General features: G+C 36.7%; 1 protein-coding gene across 1 annotated transcript in view; it reads left to right on the top strand.

The window, feature by feature from the left end:
* Positions 1-24,237, top strand: part of IL1RAPL1 (interleukin 1 receptor accessory protein like 1) — a 585,053-nt gene that overhangs the window by 538,570 nt on the left and 22,246 nt on the right. The window contains exons 6-7 of the mRNA XM_058535661.1: positions 7,660-7,792; positions 9,697-9,842. Of these exons, the coding sequence (XP_058391644.1) occupies positions 7,660-7,792; positions 9,697-9,842 (279 nt within the window). The remainder of the gene's footprint in view (positions 1-7,659; positions 7,793-9,696; positions 9,843-24,237) is intronic.

Raw genomic sequence — 24,237 nt, forward strand, 5'->3', positions numbered from 1 at the left:
CAAAGAAAGTAAAAATATAAGTTTTTCTGAATTGGTTAAATATGCAATTATATTATCTTCAAATAACACTTTTATCATCTTTTTAAAGCATCTTCTTGTTTTCTCATGTCTTATTGCATTTGCAAAGCTAAAAAAATATTCTCATGTAAAAATGATGGTAGTAGGTGTCCTTGTATTGAATTTAAAGGAGATGATCTTGTGTGCCCCATTTATACTAAATTTTTATTTAAAATATGTTTACTTTTAACATTTGGAAATAACTCTTCTCAGTGTTTCATTTTTTGTGTGTGAGGAAGATCAGCCCTGTGTTAACATCTGCCAATCCTCATCTTTTTTTTTTTTTTTTGCTGAGGAAGAGTGGCCTTGGGCCAACATGCGTGCCCATCCTCCTCCACTTTATATGGGACGCTGCCACAGCATGGCTTGACAAGCGGTGTGCACCCAGGATCCAAACTGGTGCACCCCGAGGCCACTGCAGCGGAGCACGCGCACCCAACCACCTGCACCACCCGGCCGGCCCACTCAGTTTTTCTTAAAAACTGTAAGACTTCGTGCGCCAGCCCCGTGGCATAGTGGTTAAGTGCGCGTGCTCTGCTGCTGGCAGCCCGGGTTTGGATCCCGGGCACACACCAACACCACTTGTCAGGACGTGCTGTGGCGGCGTCACATATAAAGTAGAGGAAGATGGGCACAGATGTTAGCCCAGGGCCAGTCTTCCTCAGCAAAAAGAGGAGGATTGGCATGGATGTTAGCTCAGGGCTGATCTTCCTCACCAAAAAAAAAAAGTGTAAGCCTTCAATAATTTATTTGGTTCCTATAAATTCTCGACTAAAATTGTAAATGCATCATAGGGTCTATAACACAACAGTGGGGAAATAAGCATTTTAGGTACGATGTTGGCAATTACATTCTGTGGTCTAATAAAAGCCCTTTTATCTTGATATTTTTGAGAATTTTGAACAACACTGGTTATTAATAAAGTAGTTATATGTAATAATAAAATTGTGGTTTAATATGAATGGTTAGAACCACAAAGAGATACTACATCACACTCACTAGAATGGCTATAATCAAAGGGACAGATAACAAGTGTTGGCAAGCATGTGGAGAAATTGGAACCCTCATACATAGTAGGTGAGAATGTAAGATGGCACAGACACTCTGGAAAACAGTTTGGCAGCTCCTCAAAGATTTAAACATAGAATCCTCTTTTGACCCAGTAATTCTACTCCTAGATATATACCCAAGAGAAATGAAAACATATGTCCACACAAAAATTTGTGCAGGGGTGTTCAAAGCAGCATTATTCACCGTAGCCAAAAATTGGAAACAACCCAAATGTCCATCAACTGATGAATGGATAAACAAAGTGTGGTATATCCAGAAAATGAAATATTATTTAGGCATGAAAGGGAATGAAGTATTGATGCATGCTGTAATATAGATGACCTTTGAAAACATTAAGCTAAGCAAAAGAAACCAGGCACAGAAGGCTACATACTGTATGATTCCATTTATACAAGATGTCCAGAATAGGCAAATCCATAGAGACAGAAAGTAGAAGTAGATTAGTGGTTGCCAAGGGCTAGGCATGTGGGGGGAAATGATGTGTGACAGCTAATTGGTTCAGGATTTCTTTTTGGGATGATGAACGTGTCCTAGAGTTGATTGTGCTGCTGGTTGCACAATTCTGTGAATGTACTGAAAACCATTGAATTGTATGTTTTAAGTGAGTGAATTGATGATATGTGAATTATATCTCAATAAAGCCATTAAAAATATGCATGCAATATCTTCGAAAAATCCATTTTATTGAGAGCCGTGTGCTGGTATATGTTTAACAATTGGTTCTCCAAGTGTAATTCTGACATGTAAGTGGTACTTTCATCTACATTGGCAAATAAGAGTGAAACATTGAAGATAATATGTCAGGACTTTATGTGTTCATCAATGATGTAAGCAACTTCTTTGCTGAATCAGATTATAGTTTTTGGATACTAGAGGAATTTTTTTTATGTTTCTGCTATTACCAATATAACAGCTATAGACTTGACACTTTTAAGTTTAATCTGCATTATTAACATTTTTCTCCTTATTGTCTTAAGTATAGACAGTGAACGAAACAATAAATCATGGCCTGATCTGTAGCATTTGCCAATTTATGGAGTAAATACACTCACCATGGCTGATTGCAAGCTACCAACATAATCTTACCAAACGTGCAGTTGGGAAGAGATGTGCAGCAGTACATTATTATACAGTCTTGCATGGCATAATGACGTTTTGGTCAACAACAGACCACATATATGATGGTGATCCCATAAGATTAGCACCATATAGCCTAGGTGTGTGGTAGGCTATACCATCTAGGTTTGTGTAAGTATACTCTGATGTAATCCCTGTCATTAAGTGATGCATGACTGTATAGTATTTCTGCCATACAAATACTGTAGATGAATAATATAGTAAAATAATTAGGAATTTTTTAGTTTTCAGTATCTATTACCTTTATTTTTAATATAGTATATTTAATTGTAAGTTTCTATAATTTGTTTTTTAATAATGACTGTGTTTAACAACCTGCTTACGGAATTTCTGAAAGTGTAGTAATTGACTCTTATAAGCTGGTATGAACCGACTCCAGCCCACAAGTGAAATAATATCTGAATGAGGAGGCTCTGCATTTGCAATGTTGAAGGCTAGTTTACACAATAGACGTGGCCTGTTGAGATAGGCTGTAGACATGTAACCTTTAATTAATGAAGCTTTGAAAAAAGGAACCAAAGGAAAATGCAAGCACAAGAGATGTTAAGCAAGTTATTAATTAATTTAAAATTATTTATTGAGTTACTAATATATTCAAGACACTATACTAGGTCCTGGTAATATACAAAGGTAAATACAGATATAATTTCTGCCTTTGCGGAATGAATACTCTAGTTGCTGGTTTAGACATGCAAACAAACCAAATATTGTAAAGAATATATTATGATAAAATGCAGATATATTCCAAGGGCTATGGGAGGAGAAAAAAACAGAGTGACTGACTATTCCTAGAAAAGCCAACTCAGTCTTTTGGAAGAGGTGATATTTGAGTTGAGACTTAATGGGTGAGGGGTAGTATACTAGGTAGAAATGAGGAAAATTTAAACCAAAGAATATAACATTAAAAAGCATGAGAAAATGAAATGAATCGTGGATGGACTACCCCTAAAACTCAGATGCTCAAAACCTGTTATGTAACTGGCATGTCTTGCTTCATCAGCCCAAGGTACAAATATAGTCATATTGTTTTTATTTTCCTAATTCCTGTTTCCTAATCGCCTAGTTAATTTCCTAAATAAAATCTCCTAATGCTATTTTCCTATTTGTCCTTATTAATCTCTATCTGCCCTTATCGGGTAGAAGTGCATCATCTCTCCCTAGGCCCCACCCTGCCCCATGAATTTCTATCAACTCCTGGTTCTTATTCAGCTTGAGGGGAAGGGATGATAGTTCTTTATTCCTTCTTTCAAACACAGCTAATAACACACTTGGGGTCCAAGGTCACAGCTCTCTGACATTTATATGATTAGCCACCATTTCCCGAATGAAAAGTACTGGGTGGACACAGCTTTTCTCCTAACACTTGGGCAGTTGGGTGGTCTCAGGGATGAGCCTGACTTCTCCTGGCCTTCTCTCAAGATTGACTCCATTGGGCTCCTAGTGTTCTTTCCTCTAGCAGAGCTATGCATACGAAGGGGAGTGATGCCTATTGCTCAGCCACACAAACAGGCATAATCAAGAGAAACCACTCAAAAATCTCTTCACGGATCAGAGCTCTGCTCAAGTTGACTTTCTATGGTAATTGTATTGAGAAGCAGCTGGCAGCTCCCCAATCTCTCTCTCTCTTTCCTCACCTACACACACACAGTGATGCATGTAAATTATAAAAATAAAAAATATATTTTCTACCTTATCAGGCTTCCTATTTAATCTCTGCTTTGAGAGGCTCCCTATTATCACACTGATAAAAAGCACAGTGATCTGTAATCGCTGCTATCACCAATGCTTTATCCTTTAAAGAAATTATGTGGAAATAATCTGATCTTTGCAGGGACTATTCCTTATGTGATCCCAAAGTATTGTAACATTCTCAATCTTTCTTGATTCTCTCCAATCCAGTCCTAGTTTTGCAAATACAGTAAGAATGATTTCTTTAGAATGCAGATATGACTATGTCTGCCTCATACTTGACACCTTTCCCCAGTTCAGTAATGCCCTTAAATGGAAGTCCCAGATCTTCAACATGGCCTGCATGGAAGGATAGGGCTGCCACTGCTCTGGCCACATCAGTGCTCTAGTCTCCCCATAATCCTCCCCCGACCGCCATCCCCGGGGTACACTTTAGCTTCAGCCACTCCAGAGTTATTTGCTTCCTCTCAAGTTCTTTGGCATTCTCTCATTCACGCTCTTGCTCTCTGCCTGGAGTGCTTTTCTATTTATCCGTCCACCCTCATTTATTTCTTCCATGAATTCCACTCTCTGATGCACAGCAAACCCAACCCAAGTCTGGATAGAGTTCCCCTAGGTGCCCTCACAGCACTGCAAATACCCCCGTACTGGAGCTCAAGGCAAAGTAGATACGTCAAAGACCAGGTGAGCAAAGATGATTGAAAAAGCAAATCATTTCTTTCATGGGTGCAGGAGCCATTTCCTAGATGTGGCAGCACAAAGACTGGCCTTGTCTCAAGATTGGCATGATATAGCCTTTACCTTTCATCTTATCTTTGTTTATGTCTAAATGTTCTCCAATAAGCAATTCCTCAAGGACTTTGATTGAGGACTACAGATGAGAGAAATGAAGAATTAGGTAACGGAAAATCACTTGATCTGGGAAGGTAGGAGGGTGACAAGAGAGACAAATTCAGGTCCCAATGAGGGATTCAATTGACTTCTCTGCTAAGAAATGTCAGGCTGAGTTGCTAATGGCATGATCATTATTTACAAGCCCCCATATTTAGTAAAACTGTGATGGAAAATTTGGCAATTTCTGTAGGTTTCTGTTTATGATTTTCAGTTATTAACTCCCACCTAAAAACTAAAACTTGACCACTTAAAAGACAGATTGTGTAAATTATTGATATATAAAATTTGAAAACTCTGTAATATGTGTTGATTGTGTTGGCATGTGATGGTAATCATCACACCATGTAATATTTTGAGATTTACTGTTGAATTCATGACTACCTTGACACTATAACAAGTATTTCAGTTACATAAAAACTAGTGCTCTTATAAAAATGGAAAAGCAAAGAATATTAGATTTAAAATTATTTTGTAGCATTGGATTGACACTTCCCGTAGAAATCTGCGGTTTCCAATCAATGAAATTAACATTCTATTATCCATTTTGTAATATAAATATTCTCCAAGGGAGGGGAGATTCCATATTAAAATATTTAGAAAATATTTATGTGCAAAAATAAAGGAACCTACTTGGGGCTTCATTTTGTCTCTTGAAAGCCTGAAGATATTTTCTGGACTTGTCTTATCTGGTCACTAATGGTGACTATTGCATATGGAATCATGTCTTTGAGGAATTGCTTATTGGAGAATATTTAGACATAGACAAAGATAAAATAAAAGGAGAAGGCTGTATCATGCCATCTTAGAAATATTAGAAGAGCAAGAATTTAGTTATAAACTGTTCTTATACACTGGGCATAATTAGGATAATAATATTAATTGTATCCAATAAAATTTTTCTTGTTATGGAACTTGGAGAATAAAATTTACGTATAGATTTACCCACGCCAGGGCTTCGAAAGAGTGCATATAAGTGCATTTTGCTTTTCTCTGGGTTTATATTGTAGAATCACTCATAAGCGCAATTTTAGGAGATGTTCACGATTAACTCATTGCTTAGCTCTGAGGCTTCCAGTCTTTAGGAACCTCCTTCTCTGCACCTTAAAGTCATAGAGTTGTCAAGGTCCTCCAGAATATTCTCAGGAGTTTATGAAATTGAGAAAGTTTGCTTACTTCAGATGACATCAAAGGTGTCTCTGGGGCCTAGTTTTGTGCTCTTCATGTAGTACCCATCCCTGAGAGATCCTTTGCCTCAATCCAAGCTGGAATAGGCCCTTACAGATCCCCATCCCATCCCCTATTTTCTGGCTCCACTTGGAAGCAGCAAGATGAAACTATTATGTACTGGAATATTTCAGTTCTCTAATGCTGCCAGAGGCTTGGAGAAACCAGGTGTTTGCAAAACGGCAGAACCTATTCAGAAATAAACCTTACTTTTTGCAGGTGTTAAATTCATTTCCACCTTTTAGTCAGGGAACTCCACTTACCTTATTAAGTAATCTACCAATCTGTATTCACAATGACAGTGGTCTCTCCTGAGTAGCATATTGAAAGACATTCATCTCCACAGTAGTATCATTGATTTTACATCTAATAAACTTTCCAAGTATTTATTCTCATGAGTAGTTCATTTGCTTTTTTTTTTTTTTGCCAGGAAGATTAGCCCTGAGTTGCCAATCCTTCTCTTTTTGCTAAGGAAGACTGGCCCTGGGCTAACATCCGTGCCCATTTTCTTCTACTTTATATGGGACGCCGCCACAGCATGGCTTGACAAGCTGTGCGTCAGTGCGCTCCGGAGATCCCAACCTCTGAACCCCGAGCTGCCGCAGCAGAGCACGCGCACTTAACCACTACAGCCACCATGCCGGCTCCCATTCATTTTTTTTTCCCCCAGAGCCCCAGTAGATAGTTGTATGTCATAGTTGCACATCCTGCTAGTTGCTGTATGTGGGACGCGGCCTCAGCACGGCCACGGGGCCGGCCCTGTTCATTTGTTTTTTAATGTGCTTTTCTACCTCTACCAGAGATGGAAAATGTGCTTTCTATTCTCTACCAGAGAATGTGCTGGTTTCCTTAATTAAAATATTATTCCTGGAGCCAGCCCCGTGGGGTAGCGGTTAAGTGCGCGTGCTCGCTGCTGGCGGCCTGGGGTTTGGATCCCGGGCGCGCACTGATGCACTGCTTGTCAGGCCATGCTATGGCAGCATCCCATATAAAGTAGAGGAAAATGGGCACAGATGTTAGCCCAGGGCCAGTCCTCCTCAGCAAAAAGAGGAGGATTGGCGTGGATGTTAGGTCAGGGCTGATCTTCCTCACACACACAAAAAAATTATTCCTTATATAGTAAAAAGATTTTAATAACATTTTTTGGGATCCTAGATTCACAGTTTCTTCTCTTTTTTTTGTTTCCTTTCTCTTTCCCACATTCAAGACTGAGACCTTCTACCTGCCTTTTAAAATTTTATATTACCAACATTATGTACCCTCTGATATCATGCTTTGGTATCATTCCCAATAATTCATAACCTCAACCTAATCATGTGAAAACATCAGGCAAACCTAAATGGAAGAACCTTTTATAAAATAACTGACCAGCCTTCAAAATCCTCTAAGTAACTCTCATTCCATTTAACAAGCTGTCAAAAGCACACATTCTATAAATTTGACAAAAATGGAAAATATCTGAAAAAATATTATTTTAGGAAGACATTTCATTAAATCAATAAGTGATTAAAATGCTACCTGACACTTTGCCTAAAATAAGAGCGTGCAAATAGTTTTATAACACATTCCCATCACTTCTCTCCACAGGCGACTCAGCTAATCTGACCTGCAGAGCATTCTTTGGGTACAGCGGAGATGTCAGTCCTTTAATTTATTGGATGAAAGGAGAGAAGTTTATTGAAGATCTGGATGAAAATCGAGTTTGGGAAAGTGACATTAGGTAAAACAATTTTTTTTAACTTGTACATTCAAGATTAACATTTGCTCTGTTAGTGAATAGACAGTGAGCTGAAAGAAAAAAGAGTTTTTGGTTTTTTTTGGTTTTACTATTATAAGAAAAATATCTCAACATTTAATGGCAAAGAGGCAAAACACTGTTAAGAGATTGACTTTGGAATTGTAAAACATGAATGCCATTGCAAAGAATTTAAGAGAAATAAAAGAAGTTTTTCAATAAGGAATATACTGAGAGTGAGATAAACAAAAATGCCATTAAATATGGAAAATGCGATATTATGCCTTTTGATTGTGAGAGCTCTTTGTTTTTAATTGTTGAGAGGAAATCTTAACAAGGTACTAGGACTCAACCAAACACAATCTCTGTTATTTCCTTTTATATGTTTTTACATATTTGAGGCATTAAGTAGACTATAAAGCACTTGATAGGAATGATAAAGGATACACAAAATGTTTTCATTACCTTATTTAGTCTGACTTTAAGGTCTAAAAATTAATATAGTGGGAATGATGGAGAATAACCATTAAAAATACCATCTATTTGAAGGGCATAAAGCTTAAGCCTCTTTTTAAAAAAATAATTTATTTATTTATTCATTTACTTTTAAGTGTTGAGGTTTTCAATTATGACTAAAATTATGCTTGGGCATAGATACTCATTTTTAACCGTAATGTAAATAAGAAAGTGTATTCATAATAATTAAGTTATAAGCAAATCAAAATGCTGATCACTTGTAAACATTCTCCCATATAAAGGTCACATCTTCTGGGTATACAGTATTATGAGAATTTTAACCTCTTAAATGTGTGGACTTTTAAAACTTGATCAAACGTATAGAGGAAAGTTTTTCAATAGAAAATAAAAACCTACAAAACTGTCAGATAAGATTATTTCTATTGGAATTTTCTTCCTGGCAACAAATGCCCAAGAATATTACGCTCCAATTGGGTTCTGAAATGCCCAGATGGGCAATTCTTCAATAGGTACTAAAATATTCCTCTGCCATTTTTCATGTTTAAAACTTCATTATTAGCTTTCACTCATACACTTTTAAATGCTGAAGTTAAAGAAGGATTACAATCCTCCTAATTTTTCCCCTTTCTCTTTTTGTGGGTGCTCAGGAAGGTTCTAGAAAGATATTTTTCTTTAATTATGCATTAAGAAGTATTGTGTAGAGATGAGTTACCAAACAAGTGGGAGGATGGAACTGGAAATTTTGTGCATAGGGAAAGGTAGCCCTAGTTTGAAGTTTTCCATTTGCTCTGAAAGATTGCTAGAATCTTTGACAGTGAGGTTACTGAGCATTTACCATTAACTTTAAATGTCAGAATTAAACACTTCATCAGAACATCTAGTCTGCAGGTTTATAATTTCATATTTCTTTAAAAACAGGCAACTGATTTGTATCATTAAATAAAAAAAAAGCCAGGCTGGAGTTTTAAATTGAAATGTCAAAATAGCTCAGAAATTTTCTATTCTTCCTTTTTTTAAAAAATTGACCTAATATATAATTAGTCCTCCAGCCTAAGACATTAGAATTTCTCATCTCACCTTTATATCATATTTCTTCTTAAAGGGAAAGCAATTTCTAAACTTTTCTTCAAGGTCTCTTTCACCTCTTTATTATGACAGTGTGATCGTCCTGCTAAGAGAGATAATTAACTGCAACTTCATTAGCATCTACAAAGACAAGCTTCCTCATTAGAAGTGAAAAAGAAAAGGGCATGATATAATTTAATTAAGATAGCATCAATCCATAGTCAAATTTGAAGCACAGATACTGTAGGTATTTTCACATCAGATTCAGATTCATCTGAATTTTATTCTTTTTCATGTATGTGTATGTTTGTGTCGGGTTTTTTGTTTCGTTTTGCTTTATATTTTAGAATTCTCAAGGAGCATCTTGGGGAACAAGAAGTTTCCATCTCATTAATTGTGGACTCTGTAGAAGAAGGTGACTTGGGAAATTACTCCTGTTATGTTGAAAATGGAAATGGACGTCGGCATGCCAGTGTTCTCCTTCACAAACGGGGTGAGTGTGACCTTCTAAGCTTGAGTGGTCGACTGAACTTATAATGGGAGGGACATAATTGGGAACCCAAAAATATTAAATTTTGTTTTCCTACACAAATTTATCCTAAATAAAATAATCACATTAGCATTAGGGCCATCAAGGCAGATAACACAGAGGATGGGTGACTAGCTCAGGCTCTAGAGTCAAATTTGGATTCCTTGCTCTGCTTTAATACCAACTATATAACCTTGGGCACAGTATCCAACTTCCCTAAGCTTCAGTTTCCTGATATATGGAATGGGGAAAATAATAATATCAACTCTTCAGTGTGTTTTAAGGATGAAAAAAAACAAGAAATGTGAAGAGCTTGGCACAGATCCTGTAAACAGGGAGTATTTAGTTAAATGCTATTTGTTATTATTAGAAATAGGTTATTATTAAAAATAACCAAAATAGTTTTAAGTCAAAGATTGTGTTCCTTATTGGAAGGTTGTTCCTTTAGTGTAAGAATTATGTCCAATGGATTCCCCATTGCAGTACTTGTTGATATTTTTTTCTGCCTTGGATAACTTTTACATGTGTAATATCCTTCCATGATTAATACTAATTCATTAATGAATTAATATTCAATTATTATTCATTAATAATAATTCAAGTAAGATAGGTTTATTTGCTGCATTAAGTGATTCCATAGCACCTCAACACCTTCTGCACAGGATTAAAAATATGTAAATATATATTGCATTGTTTCAAATTAGAGACAGTTATAAAATTTGAGCCATACGTTTTAGTTGGTGAAATTTTCCATGTACATTACAAAAGAAAAATATATTTTTTCTACATTATGCTAAGTGAAAACTCTCTTGGTGTTCTCTTACTCAGAAAATTTACAATGATTTTAATTTCAAAGCACATATTTAATCCTAGGCTCTCTGAGGTTGGAAAAGATAGAGAACGTTGAAGACTGTTCCCCCCACTTTATTGGGCAATAGTTTCTCTTTGAATAACTTTACTGAAAAGTATTAAAGCAGACACCTCTGTTGTCAAGGTGACTACAGTATTAATATAGTTCACTTTTTTTGGATGTGAGTAGAGGGGAAAGGTAAGCAGCAGCTAACAAGCAATATGATTGTTTCTTTCTCTAGCTTAACATATATATTTATTTAATGAAGGAATCTAGAGTAGAAATAGACATACAAAAGGACAGAAATAGCTTCTCAGGGTTGGAAGCAACTTAAATATTGTGTAATTGAACTACTCCATAACATCTTCCCAAGTGATCTATCAGCTTATACTGGATCACACTCCCTCTCAAGGAAGCCAATTCTATCTTTGGAAAAACCTAACTATAAGAAAGCATCCCTATTTCACTGTCTGTCTACCCTTTGACACTAGATCTATACTTTTAATCTCCGTTCCCCAAAACAGCCCTTCAAAAGTTTGATGACAGTCACCATAATCCTTCTGGGCCTTTACTTCTCTAGATTTGACTTTTTTTAGTCCTTTTTATTCATTCTTCCTTTGTGTGGATAAAATACTTTCTCCATCCTGGTCACTCTCTTGAATATGCTCTAATTAAAGAATCTGAATTATTCCTCAAGAAGAATGGTAGTGGAGAGAAGATATACGGCACATATAAAAATCTGTTGACTCGGACAATGTATATTTCTTTTCAGAAGGTGGGAGTAACAGTTAAGTATTGATCATAAGGAGAGAGGAAGGAAAATGAATTGTATCTAAGGAGGTGTGGGAGAGGAAAAATGTTTACTCTACTCTTCTAGGTTCTTTGGGTGGCTAATTATTAAAGTGACATAAAACAGATTAACAGGAGAAAAACAAATTTTATTACCTACATATGGGAGCCCGATAAGAATAAGAGACCCAAGGGCAAGTTGGGCAGTTGAGGCTTATATGCCATCCTGAGCTAAGGAATGGGATAGGGGCCTGGGGCTTCAAAGAGGAGGATGGTAATTTACAGGATGATAAGAAGGGCAGATGTTTGGTAATTAGATATTTGCCCTGCCATACAGATAGATCTTTCAGATAAAAAGTTTTCTCTAGTAATGGCTCTCTTTCTGAGCCAGCACCTCCGTCTAAATTCTTTCAGGTGGTCAAAGGAGAGGTAAAAGTTTTTCTCGAGTCTGCTGTGTCTTGATCGCTTTCAGCTCAAAATAATCCACATGCCAAAGTGGCATATTTTGGGGTCATGTACTCAGCTCCCCCTCAGAGGATACGACTATTAAAACTCTGTTCTTGCAGACAGGAACACAGCCAGGAAGGGCCAAATACCCCCAGGATATTTTTAGCATGTGTGGCCTAAGGTTAAGTTGCCCATAGCTACAAAAGCTTCCAGTACTACAAAAGTAAATGATTGAGAAATCAAGGAAATTGCTTAAAAAAAGTTTCCCAATACTGTCTGTTTCCCTAAAGGTGAAGAAGAAAATTGTGACCAATGTTAGAGCACTCTTCAATACTTAAGTCTCCCACAATGGTTTTCAAATATGTATTTATACCAACAACATTTCATTATTAGTAAAATAAAAGCATTCAGAAGCCAAAAAAGTCCTTCAAGGTCATGTACTCCAAAAGTCCCTCTTAAAGTTAGTGTGTCTTCCTTTTAAGGGAGCTGCAGTAAATGAATCATCAGTTCACAAAAGCAGCAATTCATGCCATCTCCTGCCCTTGAAAGGCTTATAGTCATGTGGAATGAACTATCCCAACCATCTTTGGGAAAAAGAAAGGTCTTTGGTTAAAATGTGGCATAACTGCAAGTTCATTAGCCCTGCAAGGGTCAGAAGTTCAGAGCACAGCACGTGTAAGCTGTTAATTTGGATCTTTGATAATAGGGTCCCTGAAAGAGTCAAATTGCTGTCATGCTAGCAATTATGTAATTGTCAGATGAGTTGCTGTATCACTCAGAAGACTAAAGCTCAGAGAAAGAACTGGAAGCTGTTGCTATAAATAATATTTTTCTGCCATTGACTCTTAAATCCCTTAACTTATCTTACAGACCTTCAAAGTCTTTCTTTTTAAAACCTCCCTAGAGAGATATGTTAAAGCATTTGATGAATACAGATCTTGTAAACCACAAAATATCAGTTCTTCTGACAGGTAAACTTGCCAGGAGATACCTTTGCAAAAGTTCCTTAAGCATTTTTTCCTCCACTGTTACTTTTTGTTCAGTATTGTTGACATAATAAAAATGACGTCAGAGCCATCCAATGGGTAGTATGGATTCTTTGAGACATCACTCACATGTATCACATGAGTCTTCCTTAATGCCAAGAGGGTACTACAATAAATAATTCAGCTAGGATTGAGTTAGGCTAGATTCTGGACCAGCCTTGTATCTTAAAAAAAAAAAAATCTTAATTCCACAAGAACTGGCTGAAAATTTGCCAGGAAATTTGACCATAGAAAAAGTTTCCACGAGAATATTCAAAGCTGTTGATTCCTGCAGCCCGGGAAGTTACTTGGACAGTTAGGATCATGTCAGACATGACATGCAAGATAGGTATATTTCACATACTATACAGAGAACTAGATTATGCAGTGAAAGAGAGATGAAGAACAAAGGGACTAGGGCCATGGGGCCATATTAGTCTATGACTGCCCTGCCCCTTATTTCTCACTCCAGTCCCTAGCCCAACAAGCTTGAGAGTTAGACCCTTGCTTCAAAAAGAACCAAAGCAAAGAGTTGACACATTCACTACTGTGTTATTTCTTGTTCCCACTATTGCTCGTATGTGATTCAATTCCATGTTTAAGTTGCTGAATCTTTTACCCAGATGCCTTTGCTTAGGTTTCTAATTACTGCTGCCTGACTCGATGTGCATCAAACACTGACCTTCAGTTTCTCTCCAAAACCCTGACTTTTCCTATTCACTCCATTTTTTACATTTTCCATTTCCCTGACACAAACAATTCTCCAGATAGATACCCAGGAGCATTGTGCTCTGGCCTCAGGCCTAGCCGCTCGTGTGTACCCATTAGGCAGCCCTAAATTTCTTCTTCACTCTCTATGGTTTTTGTCCATACTCTAACTCTGGATGGCCTCACAGTGCGGATATGTTTACTATCTGTAGCAAAGCCATTTAATGGTTAAGGGTGTGGACTCCAGAGCAAGACTATCTGTTCAAAATCCAACTCTGTGCTTACTAGCTGTGCTATCTTGGGCAAATCACTTCATCTCTGTGAGCCTCAAATTTCTCTTTTAGAAAATGATAATAATAATAGTATCTACCATATAGAGCAGCTATGAGTATTAAATAAACTAGTATATGTGGATACATATCACAATGCCTGACACACATTTATCACCCAATGAATGTTAGCACCTATTACATGATTTTTCTGCTCCAACTATGTGATATTCTGGGTAATTTAGGATGCAGAAATAATGTGTTCCATTAAAAACTCCCTCAAATCTAAATTATCTTTCATTAAAGTGGTCAGCTTTAGCTCCAGCTGTTTTGTTCTATTGATTCTATGTTTTACCTTATAACAGATTTACTTTAGTTTGAATGTGCTGTCCTAAAGGAGATCTGCATTCATTTATTCAGGCATTTAATGATAATTATTAAGAACCTACTATGTGTCTGGCACTCATAAAATTAAATGAACTTGAAACAAGAAACAATATAGTTTGGATTTCCATCATCTACTTTTCAAATTACATTGATATTAAGCATTCCTAATATAGAATTGTGCTTCTAGGGAATGTTTGGCTTTGAAACTGTCACATTAAGGGAATGTTCATTAACAATCTTGTTCTGAATGGTTATGTTTAGATATATTGATTACAATAATATGGCAATTCATTCATCATGAAGTAGCTTGGGAACTGGCAAAGTATCTATCTGAGAAACTAACGCTAGTTAATAATGATAAACATCTAGGTTTTCTCTATTCCCCCTCAAACCGATTTTAATTCTCGTGCACACACACTCTCTCTCTCCTTTCAAAGAATATAATTGATAGGAATTAGACTTGCTCAATAAACTCCCTAGTCCTCAGAATATCTTTAGTAATGTAATTAACATGCACATCATTTAGGATGCAGTTTTAAAGCTGGATGAATTTAGACCCAGTGGACTCCTTATCCCTTCTTGCAATGAATCATTTTTGTAATATGTGCCCCTATACTTGTTAGTGTTTACCTAATACATTTATTTACTGAGAGATACAGTAAGGCCATAGAACTGTTTAAACCTCTCTCGGGGCTCATCATTTGACATCTTTGACCACTGATTTCAGAATATGGAAAAGCCAGACTACGCAGACATAAAAACCTCCTACCTCTCTATGTGGTGACATCTTTCTAGAAAGATAATGACCCATTAAAAACTGAGTAGGCATCATTGCTGTGGGGGAGGAAAAACTAATTGTCCCTCTACCCATCTGGGATTTTGGCTGACACCCCCCTGTAATGAAAGACAGATTAAAGGAAAAACAAACAGAAGTTTAATAACATGTGTACCTCCTGTATACATGGGAGAGACCCAGGAAAACTGAGTAACTCCCCAAAATGGCTCAAGCCACCACCTTAAATAACATTTCCAGCTAGAGACAAAAGAAGATGTTGGGGTGGTGGTGGTGGAGGGTCTTGTGGGGGGAGCGAGGAAGTAGTTATGGGAGGTGACCAGAAAAACCACAGTAAACAAGAGTAAGGTTTGTTATGCAGATTTAAGTCCTTGCCTTCCCCATTAATAAGAGTTTCTAGAGAGTTAGAGTCATCCTTCTCTTCCTGGTACAGAGAAGGATACACCCTTACAAGTGGAGATTTTCCTTATAATTGTAAACGTCTCTTACAAAAGGGTAACTTCTACCTGGTTTTCAGAGCTTCTCCTGTGTCTGCAATTTCTTAAAAATAATCATCCTAAAATAATCCTTATGCCAAAGAGTCATATTTTGGGGTGGTTTATTCTGCTCCCCTTCATTGCTTATGCAATGCCAAAATATAAGGACCTTGAGTCATGTTGCTGCAGCATCTCCAAATCAGAGCCATCAGGTTCAACAAATTCTCCCCTTGGATAAGATCTGATATTTTGCAGTCAAAACTTTCTTCTATCCTGTAACATTTTTCCTGCTTCTCTGCTCCTCAATTGTGTAAGGAATCTAAACAGCTGACCCCAACTTTTTTTTCTTGGTAACTAACGTTCAAACAAAAAAACACATTTGGAGGCTATTATGAATGCCAGGAGCACAAATTGTCTGATACTAGTGATTTTTTACCTTTGAGTTTCTTGATATGGACATTCCAACAAGGTTATTTGATTGCTACCAAAATTACAGGTATGAAAACTAACCTTTTGAGCTATTTCCTTAGACATAGAATATATGATTTAAGTGAGGTCAACTCCAAGTTATTTTTGCCTCGACAGTGGAATATCTTTTCAAAGGTCTGTTGATCCCAGTTTTTCCTGGTCAGCTACAGCATGGAGATTTGTTATATAGCATAGTTTTGCCTTTTAGTCATTTTGGTCACTCAGTTTTCTTCAGTGTGAACTAAAATATCCAAGCAGCATCTTTGTTAGAAAAGAAAAGGACCACTGTTTGCTGATAATTACCTTATTTCTCAATTAATAAATAACAAGGGAATAATCTTGGACAAAACCAATATTGGGAGCCAAGAATGGTAAACCCTTCAGTTTTTCTGTTCTTTGTTCTTTATCATTCCTGTCGAACTAAGCATATGGGCCAAAGCTCTTAGTATTTAATTATACATGGGTATAGTTATTGGAAGTCCTTTATTTGCTTTATTGAATTTTGCCCTTGTTTCCCTAACTAAACGTTAAATTCTTGATAAAGATCTTTAACTTGTACTTCTCTGTTATATAACTCAATACATGTAACCCACTTCATAAATGTGATTAATGGGATGACTAAATGTATTCTGAATAATATAAACTCTGCAGCAGAGTTGCTCAATCTTGACACTATTGACATTTTGGGCTGGGTACTTCTTTGTTGTGAGGGGCTGTCCTATGCATTGTAGAATGTTTACCAGCATCCCCAGCCTCTACCCATTAAGTAGGCAGCCCTGGGGTCTAGTGGTTAAGATTTGGTGCTCTCACTTCCACAGCCTGAGTTTGGTTCCGTGTCAGGGAACCACACCACCTGTCTGTCGGTTGTCTTACTGTCGCAGCTGCATATTGCTGTGATGCTGAAATCTATGCCACTGGTATTTCAAATACCAGCAGGGTCACCCATGGTGGACAGGTTTCAGCAGAGCTTCCAGACTAAGATAGACTAGGAAGAATGACCTGACTACTGTAGAGGAGGAAGAACTATTCCTTTATCCTCTAGGTTCTGCTGACTGGTCTAAGAATTAAGTTGACATGAGACAGAATAACAGGAGAAAATCAAACAAATTTAATAATATGTATACATGGGAGAAACCCAGGAAAACTTAGTTACTTGCTTCACAATCTTCTAGAAGACTGTATACTTCACAATCTTTTGTTGTTGTTATTGCAATCTTTACAGGACACACAAATCATCTAGGGAGTTTTTTAAAAAGTAGAGTAGAAATTAGTGATTTGAATTCATTAGTCTGAGGTGGGACTCAAGACTTGATTTTCAAACAAGTTCCTTATTAACGCTGATGCTGCTGGTCTGTGGACCACAACTGGCATACCAAGGTCTTTGGCGAGGCAATAGACGTTCTAATAAACTTGGCAGTGCTGGGGAGGGGAAATTCTCTCTTCTACCTTTCTTGTATTCTTATGGCTGTACTAACAATAATGTTGACACAAGACCAGATTAACAGGAGAAAAACCCAATTTAATTACGTGAGCACAGGAGAATCGTGAAAATGATGCTCTCTGAGATGGGCAAAGCAGACTGTTTTTATATCTTTTTACACAAGAAACAATAAATTTGTGAGGAATGACAGGACACAGAAACTTAGGTTCGAGGTATGTAATAAGAGAGGAATTTAAACAGAGTTAAGGCTTAAGGTAGTAAATTAGTATAAAGTAACAAGGTTTGTTTATGCAGGCTTCTCAACCTTGAATTCCCTCCCTCTGGTGATAAGGATGCAGGGAGAGCACCTTTCACATGGGAGATTTATTTCCTGCTTTCAGAGGGAACAGAGACAGGAGGGTCAGAATGCCCTTTTTGCTTCTCAAGTAACTTTAATTCAAAATAATCAATATGCCATTGTGGGATATTTTAGGGTGGCCTGCCCTGGGCCCCCACGGTAGCATCTAATAGGTAAAGAGCAACTAACTCTCTTGAGTTCACTTGTTCCATGAGAGAGGAATGAAAGAGGAGTACAGCCAGTCACTGGGACTAATTCTAACTAATTGCCTCATTCTTTTTGCATGGTCAACACCTTTGAACCAATTTGAACATTAGTACATTGCCCTCACACTCTACACTTAATGAGGTTACTTGCCTCATGTATTCAATGAAATTGTGCTTTATAGAACACATTTGCTACTCAGAGAGATGTCTGAGAGGGCAGTCTCTTCAAGTATTAAATAATTAACCTCTTAAATGAAGAGGGCCCTCATTGTTGGACATAGTTTCTACATATTCCTTTTTTAAGAAAGGAAATCCACTTAGGGATGTCTCAACGACATATATAGGGACATATACAAATATTTTAACCCGTGCAAATAGGCTACGTATAGTGTTCAGCCTATGCAAATAGCGACTACTCAGGAAGAACAAGATATATGATGGGCATAAATACTGTTCATTTCCTGTTTTGAACACTTGTATTCAGCTAAATATCAATTATGTGTAGTAAGGAAGGGCAGACATAGTATGAGAAGTGAACCTCCACATACGATGTGGATGTCAACGGTATGAATGCAAAACAGGCCAAAAAAAACAAAGTAATAACACAACCTGGATAAACAGTTCCTACATGTTCAAAAGTTCAATTCATTTTAACAGTTATCTATCTAGCGTCTAACAGAGGTTATAAAACACAAGTAAACTGAAGGTGAGAGCAGAGGGAATCCACTGGAACTCGGATCTTTGTATTGGAAAATGACAAAGAGACAGTTAAAAAATAATAATTCAGTTTAAGATATTTGCAAGAAGCCCAGTGATATCATCTAGCACACACATGGCACAATTCCACATGTGTGATCAGATATCACAAATGTGGCTGTCACACATCAACACACCACTCACTCTTCCTTCTCAGAACCACCTTAATATTCTCATTATTTCTAGCTCAAAACAATCTGTTGACTGATGATGTTTCATATACTGCTCAAAATCTCACTTCACTGCAGTCTACTTAAAGATGATTCATATAATGCTGTTGTATGGAAAAGCAACAAATCATTCCCATTCACCAAATATGTATTGAATGCCAGCTATGGGCAAAGCACTAGGTTAGGTGTCCTTAGTAGCTGAGTCACTGCTGCCAGAGGGATGTCTACCACCATCCTGGGGCATGAAACCAACATTGTTAGGGACAGGCAGGTGGCTGTGCATTTTTATGGCTGTGAATTCCTGCACTCAGCTGAGAAATGGCAAGAAGTTCCTGTATATTGAACTTTGACAACCAGGTCAGTAAAGTGAGAAATTAGATATGACACATAAAAAATGCTAACTACTCTCTCAGGTCATATAGTAGGAAAAAATGTGTTGATTTCTAGTAAATTACCATGGTAACTTGTATTAGATTTTAATGTTGAGAATTACATTTGCCATCTGTAAGAAATATGTTAGCTATTTGTCTCTACTTTTAGTGCACATATACTCTTTTTAGCGTGTGTTCTATGAAGAATGATATATCTGGAAGTTGATTTCCCTAAATTAAATGTGGACATTTAAATGCTATTAAAATAGATTTTATTTTTACTTCACACACAAAAAAAATCCAGTGGTATATTTAAGAAGGCACAGAAGGGTCATTTTTAAAACCACCCAAGAATTGTTACCGTGAATTGAAATTTGATGTGAATGAGGATTGACTGAAAAGAAATCGTGAACTGTGATGAAAAAATGGACTGTTACTTGAGAGTGTTTTCTTTTTGACTCTTCACTTGTGTTTGACCAAAAGCAAGTCTCCTTGTGTCATCATTCTTCATTTTTATCATTTGTAAACTAATTGCTCTCAACCTCACTACAGGAATTTGGAAAGAACATATTGAACTCTGATTGAGTAATAGTATATATTAGCTCGTTTGTCAGTTTTTACAGATTCTCAGAGTTTTGAGTCCTTGTACCTCATTTTGCAAATCTTGAAAGTGAAGTGAAGTGGTTGCTCTTCCCAAGGATTTTCTTATGGTTTTGAGTATTTGTAAAGTTGACTCAGATCTTTAGGTGACAAGTTTCTATAACTGCAAAATAGAAATTACAATTCCTTAAGATATGTGACTGCGGTTCAAAGTACTGAATGGTAATGGTTGCCAAATTCATGGAAACTAAAGTGGAAGAGGCCATTATCAAAGCCTAAAAGAATGACACATAAATTGCCTGACTCAAATCAGTTCAGAATTCTAATTCTAGTATGTAATGTAAAATGAGTATGACTCGAAAACTCATTTATACTATCCCACAGTTTCAAGGTAACAACTCACAACCGCTTGGGTACACTTCTGATTCTCCCTAAATGAGCAAATATGTCTGTATTATTTAAATATCTCAGTATTGAAAGTAGTGTAAAGGAATACATTAAAAATATCACAGTAAAATTCCATATTGGCTGCCTTCTTGAGTAGAGTACTGCCAATAGCAACGCAGTAGTCACATAAAAATTGGTAATATTAAAATGTATTTTCTCATTGCCATCTGTAAAATGTAAACCACTTACATACCAGTTTAGTTTCCTCATCTGTGAAACAATACAGTTAGACTAAATGATATTTGACATTTGTATTTTCTCTAAAAAGGGATTATGTTTTGACCTACTTTTTCAATGAGTATTTGTAAACTGTTGCCAAAAATGATTCTTTATATAGAGAAAGACTCCATAGTAATGTTAAATGCTAGACTTGCCTTGCTGAACTAGGCAACTATAAATGATAGTTGGAGAAATAGATATATGAACGATAAATTAATTAGGCTAAAGAGTTTACCATGGGGACTCTTAGCAGAATCCAGATTGTAAACCACCTTGGGCAACTCTATTCTGAACTATCCAGAGTAAAAGGCAAAATATAAGCTATTTTGGAGTAATAGCATTTAAAGCAATAGGTCACTAGCCTCCGTTAAGTTTACTTGAAAATCTGATAGATTCGAAAGAACTTGAATCTTTCAAATTTCAAAGAGATTTGAAAAGTATATTAAAAGCCTATTTGCTTCAATGCACACTCTTACTCCCACTTTATGTCTGTCTACATTAGAAAACATTGTGTTTAGGGGACACTTCTACTTCTACATTATTTTCTCAAACCACTGCTAATTTTCACACACCAAAAATCAATACATAGGGTGAGACAATAAGATAATGCCTTATTCTTTGTGAAGCAGGGCCATGTTATTGCCATTTTAGTAAAAGAGAATTCATTATTGAGGACAGGCCCTTCATATATCCCAACTATACAGGCCACTAAACTATAAGAGCCACCCACTTTATTCTCAACTTTGTCATGGTTTAAGAAGCCGTTTACTGTTCCCTTAGGAGGAATCAGGGAATGGTAGTTTCCGCTATTGGTAGTTCCAAAAACATGCCTATTTCTTCAGAGTGTTAATGGGGAAAAAAAACAAAAAACTTAAATGGTAAGAAATTCTTGACTAGTATCTCGCTGCAAAACAAGAAAGCGGGGCACTATTTTCCCCAGCATTTTTATGTTTTCGGAAAATAGAGAGTGATCATAAAGATCCAAGAGAGATAAGAAATGTTTTTTTCTGTTAACTTCCATTGAGGGAAATGAACCAGCAATGGTTTGATTATTGTTTTTGCCTTAATAGTCTCTAGCTCTGTGGAATCACCAAGATTTTGAATGAAACGTCTCAAGAGAGAAACAGCTTTTGCTGAACACATTTTATTCTAATGCTTTCAGTAATTAGGAAATATGTTAAAACCCTAAAGGAAGAAAATTATAATAATAACATAAAATTCTGAAGTTAATCAAAGCATCCCATTTTGCATATTGCAACGCAATCAGTTTTTACATGTGTATAATATTTAATAAATCTATTTCCAACAGTTGAGTATAGTACAAATCATCATACAACATTTTTTAGAGGAGTTCAATATTTCTGTAGAAAACATGACTCCTTCTACTGGTTATCTAAGCAGGGCGGATGTTCTGGATACTTTGACCAATCCAAAGCATTCCCAATGGAAGACCAAATTGTTCTAACTGTAACAACATATCCTTTGGTGGAGGATTTCTTTCAGGATAAACACTGAAGCCCTTAACAAAAAGGAATAAAATGGGAATGCCACCTTCATTCTGACAATTTTCTCTCGAGAGACGTTTTGTAACATTCCATCTGTGCCCATCTATTTGTATGACATGCTGGGAAGGGAATTCCTAGTAGAGAGAAAGCAAATACTTTTTCTTTTAAGAGATTTTCTTTGAGGCATCGGTGAAGTTGGACACGTTGATATACAATAGCCCTGTCTTCTAAGCTGGTCACCTGAGGCCCATTTTGCTCTTTGTTATAGCATCGTTTTCCTTCTTTGTCTGGTTTCTCCTTGTCATACTCAATCTTATGAGATCTAAGATGAAGGAGGCCTCGTCTGAATACTTTGTATGTTTGTAAGTGTGTGCAAATACATAATGGTCTGTGTACATCCCACATCATGGTCTTAAGATAGACCTATTTCAAACACTGCTTTTATAATCAAAATGGAAAATGTTTTCAGTGATAAAGCTCTGTCTGTGTTAGTAATACCACATTGTACATTTTGAAAATATATGTCAATTTTCCACCAGGGAGAATCATTGTCCTACTTTGCTGACCCAATTTTGGGAAACCTGGCTTAATTGATACCATGAATCCTTCAAACAAATATTTATTGACAAGGTACATGCTAGTTGCTTTGAAAAGAAAAAAAAATAAACAACATATTCTAGCTGAGAAATCAAAACATGAATTTGCTTACCATCACCCATCACACTCTACATTCACTCTCCCTGTACTCCATACCAAACTACTTGCCAAAAACCTTTGCAGGCACTGTTCTGCACTGTGCCACACAGTGTCCAATACCTGTCTCTAAAACCCTCCAACAGAAACACAAACACGCACATACACACAACACCCTGAATGAGTTGCTTACCTGGCCTGTGGTTATGATACTTATAGTAAAGCATTTCTTACACTCATATAAAAAGCCTAACAGAGTGACACTTAAATACACAAGAAATATTAGCTTTTATTATTTCATTTTTAAATATTTGCTTGCGTGCTTGCCTCTGCAACTAGACATGAGCTCCTTTAAGGCTAGAAGCATATTTCATCCGTCATTTTGTCACTAAAACTCAAACACCTGGTACATTTAAGACACTTACTAAACAAAAAGAAAGCGAATGAATGAATCGGTGAGTGAAAAGCAAAAATTGAATGGTAATATCAAAGATGTAAAGCAATGCATGATTGATTTCTAAATGCCAAGTGAATACAAACTTTCCTAGTTCTGTAAGTCTATACAAGACTATGTTGTCATTGGATTTATGAATGAAAGAACATTTCTAAACCTGTACTGTGAAGTTTACCATTTTTCTATAGAACCAAGTTTTATTACCAAATTAATGTACTGCATATTAATAATTATACCTCATCAGCTACTTGAACCTCATGACACATTGGCTGGAAAAATGACTCACAAAGATATTCTTGGAATTTTAGAGTGAGAATGCCCCAAAATCTAACTTTTTATTAGAAAATTAACTTTGCTCTTAATCATAGTCATTCATTTATTCAACAGATATTCATTGAGCACCTACTATGTGTCACATAGTTTTCAAGGCACTTGAGATAGGTCAATTAAAAATACGGACAAGGAGCCGGCCCCGTGGCTTAGCGGTTAAGTGCGCACGCTCCGCTACTGTTGGCCCGGGTTTGGATCTCAGGCGCGCACTGACGCACCACTTCTCCGGCCATGCTGAGGCGGCGTCCCACATACAGCAACTAGAAGGATGTGCAACTATGACATACAACTATCTACTGGGGCTTTGGGGAAAAAAAGGAGGAGGATTGGCAATAGATGTTAGCTCAGAGCCAGTCTTCCTCAGCAAAAAGAGGAGAATTGGCATGGACGTTAGCTCAGGGCTGATCTTCCTCACAAAAAAAAAAGAAAAGACAAAGAAAAAAAAATATGGACAAAATAGACAAAAAAAAACTTTGCCCTGGTGGAATTTAAATTTCAGTGGGAGGAGACAGACAATAAATAATAATAAACTTATTAATAAGAAAATTAAGTATTATATAGTGATAAATGCTATAGGTAAAGTAGAGAAAGAAAAGTGGATGCAAGGTGCAGCCACAG

Source organism: Diceros bicornis, chromosome X, assembly GCF_020826845.1.
Source record: "Diceros bicornis minor isolate mBicDic1 chromosome X, mDicBic1.mat.cur, whole genome shotgun sequence".
NCBI lineage: Eukaryota > Metazoa > Chordata > Mammalia > Perissodactyla > Rhinocerotidae > Diceros > Diceros bicornis.